Source organism: Aedes albopictus, chromosome 2, assembly GCF_035046485.1.
Source record: "Aedes albopictus strain Foshan chromosome 2, AalbF5, whole genome shotgun sequence".
Lineage (NCBI taxonomy): Eukaryota > Metazoa > Arthropoda > Insecta > Diptera > Culicidae > Aedes > Aedes albopictus.
In genome coordinates, this window is record NC_085137.1 from 131,078,371 (window position 1) to 131,087,146 (window position 8,776).

Below are 8,776 nucleotides of genomic sequence, written 5' to 3' on the forward strand. Positions count from 1 at the left end.
TAAAACACTTGGCATTTACTAAAACCTCCTAAAACGCCCCTGAAACCTCTCATAACGGTCCTGAAACCCCTTTTCACTAACTTGAAACTCTCTCAAATGATCCTGAAACTTCCTAAAATCCCTGAAATCGCTAAATACGGTTCTGGAACAACCCTGATATTCCCTTGAAACCCACTATGATGGTCCTGAAAATCACTTAAAGCTCTCTAAAAACCCCTGAAATGCCCCTCAACCCTCTTGGATCACTCCATGAAACGCCCCTCAACCACTACAAAATGCTTTTTTAATAGTTCCGATATGCCCTTGGAATCTCCCTGATTCCTCCTGAAGTCTCTGAACCTCTTCCGAAGCACATTAAAACCCCCGGATACGGCACTAAAACCCCTTGATCGCCAATCCGGAGATGGCGGGTTCGATTCCCGTTCCGGTCGAGAACATTTTCACGACTCTCTGGGCATAGTGTATCATTGTACTTGCCTCACAATATACAAATTCATGTAATGGCAGGCAAAGAAAGCCCTTCAATTAATAACTGTGGAAGTGCTCAAAGAACACTAAGTTGAAGCGAGGCAGGCCAAGTCGCAGAGGGGACCGAAATTCCCCTGTAAATTTTACGACGCTACTGATATCATCTTGAATGCCCCTCTGAAATGCACCGAAATTCCCAGGAACCAAATAAAAACGAGCCTAAACACTTCTGGAACCTCTCTTAAACATCCCCTGAATATTCCTAGAATACTCCTTCCATTTGAGCTCCCCTGAAAGTGCTGGAAGCCCCCTTTACCCTATCTCAAACCCTCAGGAGCAGAACCTGTTCTCGTGGACTACATTCCCTGATTCTAAGAGTGTCTAAGAACTCGTTTGAGTATAGATCATTGGATCTACACGTATAATTGATTACTCTTGCTCACACAACCTCATTAAATCTACCAGCGTAATTTGTAATCGACCGTATTCTGACCGTGTATTCTGACGAAGATTGGCAATAACATAGGCTTATACTATATAATATATACACGTATATATAGTATATATAGTATATACAGTATATAGTATATATACACGTACGTTTTAAACGAGTTTCAGCGTTTGAAACGCCTAGAAACCCCTTGTAATCCATCAGGCTCCCGAACACTTTTCTTGAATTCCTCTGAAGGTCCCTGAAACGCACTGAAACCCTCTGAAAAGTCATGAAACGCCTTGAAACCCTTGTGAAGCCCACCTTAAGCTTCCCAGAATGCCACTGGAGCTTTTACCCTTAGGGAACCACTTGAAACCTCTCAAAAGTTTTGAAACGTACTGAATTTTCCCGGAAAACTTCCTGAGACTTCGATGGGCTTTCCTTAACCCTACAGATCGCACGCAGTTGTAAAAAAAAATACACCAGCACTAAATATCCTAGCTTGTCGTCTACAGCGTGAGCGTGGTGCAGTTTTAGGATCAAACAGGGGCGCGCCCTGAAAGGTTAAGCTCTGCTAAAACTCCCCTGAAATCCACCAGAATGCCTTGTAACCTCGAGGTTACAGGATCCTGACTCATTGAAACGCTTTGAAACGGCTCGCAATGCTTCGAAATCCTTCAGAGAAAACCTCTTAAGACTTCCCTAGCCATCCTTTTATTTCTACTGAAGAAATTTGAAATCGCCGAAAGCTTTTCGACGCCTTGAAGTTACTCAGAAAATCCCTGAAACCCTTATGGACATTCCTCAACCTCTACTGAAGCCCCCCTGAATTCCTTCAAATCCTCTCGGTGCCATGATACGCTTTGAAACACCTAGAAACGCTTTGCAATCTTTTGGAAAACACCTTGAGATTAATCCACTGAAGCCCTAAAATCCAGTTAAATCCAGAGATATCCATTGAAATGCCTTGAAACGGGTCGCAAGGGATTCCAGGGGCATATCAGGGGTTATTGAGGGCGTTCCAGGGGCTCAGGTGGCATCAAAAGGGCTACAGAAAGCCTTAATCTCAAACTCCCTGAAGCCCCCGGAAATCCAACTGCCTGGAATGCCTCTGAAGCACATCAAAATCTACTCAAACACTCCTAAATTCCCCCGAGCGTTCCTCCGGAAATCCATTTGGCTTCATCTCAAACCCCCAGCAGCAAAACCTTTTCTTAAGAATTATGTTCTCAATGATCAGTGCGGAGGAAGGATTTGCTTCTCTGAAGAGGAGCCAACGGGAATAAGTTGACAATAAACTCATCCGATGCCGGGGTCCGTAGCGTACTGGTTTCACGTTCACTTCATACGTGTATGGTCATGGCTTCAATCCCAGCCCCGGTACTAACAATTTTTCGTCAGTTGCTCTTCCCCCCGAGAGTGGCTGGCACCTGACCCTTTTCAGAGCGTATGCTCCAACGGATCCGGAAACCTGGATATCGGCCCCCAATCAGACTGGAAAAGGAATAAGAGCCACACATCAACATCCTCGTGCTCATCATTCTACCATGGACAGGGTTGAAAAGTGACAGCAGCGCAAAGGCAACCAGTTCAATATAGTAGAATAAGAATAGAATACATGTAGGCGCTGTACAAAGAGTAAGTGACAATTGGATTCGCTCACGCAGTGCCCTACACTCAGCCAAATAACCTTAAGATTTTCAAAAGGCCCAACTTATGAAACGGCCTTTAAATCATTCATAATGATTCGTATGAATTTTGATAAAACACGGGCGCAGTGATCCCGAAGTTCATAAATAGAATCCAGTCTGCATCATTTTAACATTTTTTTTGTTCTTTTCATGAGTCTATCTTATGAAATTTGTCATAACAAGCACGGTCAATTTTCATAAGGTATTCTCATGGCATCCATAAGATTTAGTTATAGCAAATTTTCATAAGGTATTTCGATGAATTTCGCTAGTTTTTTCGCTGAGTGTAGTAGACAAAAGAGCTGTGAATTAGGTTAAGTGATTGAAGAATAAAAAAATACTCAACCGAGACAAAGTACATGAGAAAGAGGCAGAGGCAAACAGGAAGTGTTTGAAATTGTTGAAGATTTTTTGTATCCTAGAACACTTGCGAAATATAACAATTTCCTTGAAAGTGAAAAGGTGCAATAAAATAAGAATAATATCTTTTATGAACCTCGTCCATAACCGCATCTAGCAACAAAAAGATTGTGGAGCCTCGTGGCCGTGCGGTTAGCGTTACCAAGCGTATAACCTTATCATGTCATGGGGTGAGCGTTCGATTCCCGCTCCGAGTAATGAAACTTTTCGCGAAAAAGTTTCTTCCTCGTATTAACTGGTTCTCGTAATGTGTGTCGTGTCCGTTGTCTAGTGTTAAGTTTCGTTCAGTCTGTACAGCCTCTAGCTGAAGACGGTGTCCTTATCTTAAAAAAAACAAAATAGGGTCTTGTACCATTTGGGCAGGTGTACCTATTTTGGGCACTTGTCGCTATAACTATGTCAATTTCAATCCGATTGATTTGAATTCTTGTACAGAGTTAGATACTGTACGTGCCTAACTCTATACAAAATTTCAAGTCAATCAGTTTGAAATTGACTTAGTTATAGCGACAAGTGCCCAAAATAGGTACACCTGCCCAATTGGTACAAGACCCTACGCTCTGTATAAAACGCTGATTCTTTCGGTTGCTCTCTAAAGTTACGAGACGTTGACGTCAAAACGGAACGCTTTCGGAGTTTTTGAGCATAAAATGCTACGGACTATCTGGACACTGGGTAAAACTAAAAAAAATGTGTGTGTGCCACAGATGTGGAATGTGGAAACACAATTCAACAGAGAACCGGGTAGAGGTCGAAGACTTCGTGGACGGCCACACGCGTGCTGTGGTGCTCGCGGTTGAAGAAGACCTAGGGACACTAAACGTTCAGGAAAACTAGATGAACATCCTCAAGAAGATCGACGAAGATGGTGGTATACTCCCGGCACGGAGTAAAGCTACACAGCCATCAAAAATTCCGATGATAATGATTGAATATGATAACACACTTTCGATAGATATGCTTCGCTCAGTCTAAGCTACGTGAATCTAGATAACTGATTATGTTTGGCTTATCAGTTTTCTATTACAACAACAAACTTTATCATATCTACAAGCAATGTTCGGCAGTCTTGTTGAAGCCCGTGTGTATTCCAGTTCCAAATTGGATGTTCTCAATATCGGAGTAGTAAAACATGACCAAGCCAGTGCTGTACACGATCCACCTGAGTCCACCTTGCCGGACGGTGGAACTGTGCGCCAAAGCTCTCGACGTTGAGCTGGAGTTGAAAGAGATGGACCTGATGGTGGGGAACATCTGAAGCCGGAGTTCCTCAAGGTTGACTACCATCTTACTACGTACTTGGTTATTTCTTCAAACATTGTTTGCTGTTACAGATAAATCCGCAACATACAGTTCCCGTACTGGATGACAATGGTACAATAGTTTGCGAAAGTCATGCCATCATGATCTATCTGGCCACCAAGTATGGCAACGGGGACAGCCTCTTGTATCCACAAGAACTCGCAGAACAGTCCAAAGTAAACGCAGCGTTGTTCTTCGAAAGTAGCATGTTGTTCCCTCGAATGAGAGCCATTTTCGTGAGTCAATTTCAAAGCTTATTTCGAAATCGATTGCAGAATGTTATCTCTGATTTTTTTTATTTTTGCACAGGAACCGATTTTCTTCTGCGGCAGCAGTGAAATTCCAACCGAGAAGGTGGAGTACATACAGAGGGCATACAAACTGCTGGAGGATACGCTGGTGGATGACTACGTCGTTGGTAACTCGATGACCATTGCGGATTTCAGCTGCGTTTCGACCATTTCCACTGTGATGGGTGTAGTTCCTTTGGATGAGGCCAAGTACCCGAGGATCCATGCCTGGTTGGAGCGGATGAGGTCGTTACCTTACTATGAGGAAGCTAATGGGGGTGGCGCTGTACGGATGGCCCAGGCTGTGTTGGCAATGAGGGAGAAGAATGCCCAGTAGAAGGCTTGAAGCGTCGTCAGTTGGGAGTTAGATGTGGTAAGGAGATTGAATTATAATCTATGTAAATATCTTCGAGACAATCAATGGCATTCAACTCTGCACTGCATATAATACAATATCGTTAAACATCCATAGATTTTTGTGTGAAATTCTTTCGAAATATCGTTCGGTAATATCGCTAGACATACAGACTCCATTGTGGTCATTGGCTTCCTCTCAGCAACTCTTACCCTACTTCCTCGTGGCACTAATTTGGCTGCAAGCAACCTTAGGGAAGGTCGGATAACCAACCCCTGTGGGAACTTAGGCGATCGTAGACTGACAGGTAGGTAAGGGAGGGCGTATTTGCTTCTGCAAGCCTAAGCGTCTGTTCTCCAGGAAAGTCCGAGTGTTAGTGATAGACTCTTAGCTCAGCTGAGCTTCCAGAAAGCGACTAGGCAAGACTTGTGATTCGAAGCCGGGTCCGTGGAACTGTCAATCTCTCAACTTCTTCAGGAGCAATTACATGATCATCGATCTACTGAAGGACCGTGAGTTCATCATTGTGAAGCTGCAGGAGATTGATTGATTTGTCTTTATTAGAGACTTTCAGCCTGCAGGAGATGTGTTGGACAGGATCCATTGTGCAAACGTTTAGGTATGATCATACCACCTACCAGAGCCGCGGAAACTCAAGCGAACTGCAAACTGCTTTCATCGAGCAGGCGTTTCAATGTGCAGGTTGATGATCAAGGGTTGATTGCTAGTTTTTCAACTTCTGTATAATTAACGAGCGCAGTCCTCATCCCGGAGCCACCAATGATGACTTGTAAGGTTTTTTTGTGTGACACTCCAAATATGCTTGTATGACTTGTAAGATTTTACGAGTTAATGGAAAGCCCCTTATGACCTTATTTGGGGATTTCTACCAGCATACATCCAGGAGTTACATCAATAAGGGTAAGATTTTTTTTATCCAAGAATTGTGTCGAAAAATTCTTCAACAATTTATTTAAATTAAGGATGTTATTCAGTATTCCTCTATGCACTGCTTCAGGAATTCTTACGGTGTTATCTTTGAGAATGGTTTCAAAAGTACTTTAGAGAACTTCAAATGATTCTTGCACAGGCTACATCAAGTATTTCTCGAGATATTTATTCATGAAGCCCATCAATCATTTATTTCAATGATATGACTCAGGATTTATCTAGAAAAGAATTATCAAGAAATTCCAGAAAGAACTTCTACAAAAAATTCTCCAATGATTCCTTCAGAAACAAATATTCTACCAAGAAATTAGAATCTTTTCTAGAATCTCTAGTATTCAGCAGATCCTCCAAATATTCCTTTAATGATTTTTCCATGCTAGTCAAGCATTTCTCCAAAGATTCTTCAAGGATTCCTCAATTATTTCCTCTTTTCCTCTTTCAGAGATGTCTTCAAGCATATATCTTGACATTTTATCAATCATTCATCATTCATCTTGATGTCCTTTTGAAGATTTCTGAAGATTTTTTCCAAGAATTCTTTCAGAAATTCCTCGAAGAATTCCTTAACGAATTCACTGCAATAATTTCTTTGAAAAAAATCTCCAATGATTCTCCCTAAGGTTTTTCTCAGACATTAATCCTAGAATTCCTCCATTAATTTCAGAAGAGTACGTTGGATAAAAAATCAGGAATCTCTCCAAGGATTCCTACAGATGTTCCTTTGAGAACACCTACAGGAAGCTTTTCGAATAAAGAAATCTTTAAAATCCATTTACTCCAGGAGTTTTCTCAAAGATTCCTTTAGGAATTTTTGCTACCATACAAAGTTTACACTTTATAAAATATCTTATTTTGAGAAAACTCTTTCAAAATTCTGTCGAGAAACCTTTTGAAGAATCCTTCTAAGTTTTTATCAAGCATCTTAGTCAAGAATTTCTTCAGGATTTATTAATGTTTTCTCCAGAAATTCCTCTTCAAAAAATGGGGCAATGCATTTCTCGGAGGCTTTTAGATATCTAGTAGAATCAAATAATTTCTACAGCAGTTTCTCTTAGTTTTTTTTTTTTCATGAATTCCTCCTAAGAATATTTTGCCATTTTCTCCAGTAATTCTTTAAGAATGCTTAGACGCATCCTTTAAGTGATTAATGCAAGGCCATGATTTTATAGAGGCTTTCCATCGGGAATTCTTCAGGGATCACTTCAATTACTTCGGGAATTTTCCTAGGATTTCTTAAGTATTTCTTAAAAAAAATACTTGAAAATTTTACAAATATTTTTTCAGAACTTGTTCAATAATCTTCTTGGAAATTCCGGCGAAGGTATCATCAATCATTTGTCCAAGCATTTCGTGTTTAATTTATTTAATAATTTCTCCAAGAATTCTACCGAAGGTTCCTTTTGTGACTTTTTCAGGGATTGCTAAAGGAATTCTTCCAAGTTTTTATTCGAAATTTTAAAGGAATTCCTTCGAAGATGCCTAAAGATTCTAAAGAAACTCCTCCTAAAGCTCCTTCGGGTATTTTCTCAAAATTTCTTTAGTAGTTCATCCAATAAATCCTCTTGCAATTTCTCCAAAGGATCCTTCAGTGTTAATTCAAGTATTCTTTATTAATTTCTTAAAATGATTTCATGAAGCGATTCTCCAAGTATTTAATTAGAAATTTCATACATTATTTTCTTATTTTCCCAGAATTTTCACCAATAACTTTGTAAGAAAATTCACCAACAATTTTGGAGAATTCTTTCATGTAAGGATTTCGTCATTTATTTTTACAGTTATCCTGCACGAATGTTTACCAAGATTCTTACAATTTTTTTTCAATTTCACAAGAGGACCCTATTTACGAGAAATGCTTCAGAAATTCCTCCAATAATTCTTTCAAGTATTCAGGAAATCCTCCAATGCTTACTTCAGAAATATATAAAAAAAAGTAAGATTTCTTTCAAGAAATCTCACAGAAATTCACAGAAATCTCCTTCTTCTTATTCTTTTAGGAATTATTCCAAGATATCCATCACATTTTTTCTATTGAAGCTATCAATGATTTTTTTAGCGATAACACCAAGAATTCTTCCAGGTTTTCTTCACGAAACCTCTTAGAAATTTACGATTTCATCAAGTATTATCTTCAAATAATTCATGAGGAACTTCTCCGAAAATTCTTTCTTGGATATCTTTTGTGGTTCATCTAGTTAATTCAAGTTACAAATTCCAAAAAAAGTTACCCCAGAACTCCTCTAAGTATTTCCGAAGGAATTCCTTCAGAAATATTCCCAAGAATTTCATAAAAAATTTTAAAAATATTTCCAAAACGATTCTTTTGGACCTACCCCACATGATCCTTTCAGCAATTATCCAGAAGAATTCTTTAGGAATTCCTTAGAGGATTTTTTTTTCGAAAATTTCTTCATGCGTTCTTTTTGCAATCCCCCAAACGATTTTTCTATAAGTCCTTCCATGGATTTCCTAGGATTTTTTTCCAAGCATTTCTTGCAAGGATTTGTTCAGAAATTCTTCCAATAACTACTGTAGGAAATAGTCCAAAGATACGCGTCCATTACGCGATATTGCAAGCCCTCCCAAGTAACCAAAAGTTTCGCTCCCCATGACAAAATGCACTTTCAAGTTCCGCGAAGTTCAGATAAAGTTCTGAACTTTCTGGCTGCTTAAGAGGCTAACGATGAGCCTTGCGGGAACTTCGGTCACAAATTTCGGCAATGCTCATTGTTAGCCTATTAAGCAGCCACAAAATTCCATTCGGAACTTTATCTGATCTTCGCGGAACTTTAAAGCTGCTTAAGATGCTGCTCGGAACTTTGTCGGAACTTTCAAGTTCATAGAAGTTCAGTTCAGTAGCATTGTA

General features: G+C 39.8%; 2 protein-coding genes across 7 annotated transcripts in view; both read left to right on the top strand.

Moving 5' to 3' along the window:
* Positions 1-8,776, top strand: part of LOC109417701 (suppressor APC domain-containing protein 2) — a 195,990-nt gene that overhangs the window by 152,405 nt on the left and 34,809 nt on the right. The window lies entirely within an intron of this gene.
* On the top strand, positions 4,145-4,999 carry LOC109417559 (glutathione S-transferase 1). The gene is given in 4 exon segments (XM_062854639.1): positions 4,145-4,250; positions 4,253-4,287; positions 4,347-4,625; positions 4,627-4,999. Coding segments are annotated over 4 exon segments (735 nt in total). The 3' UTR covers positions 4,942-4,999.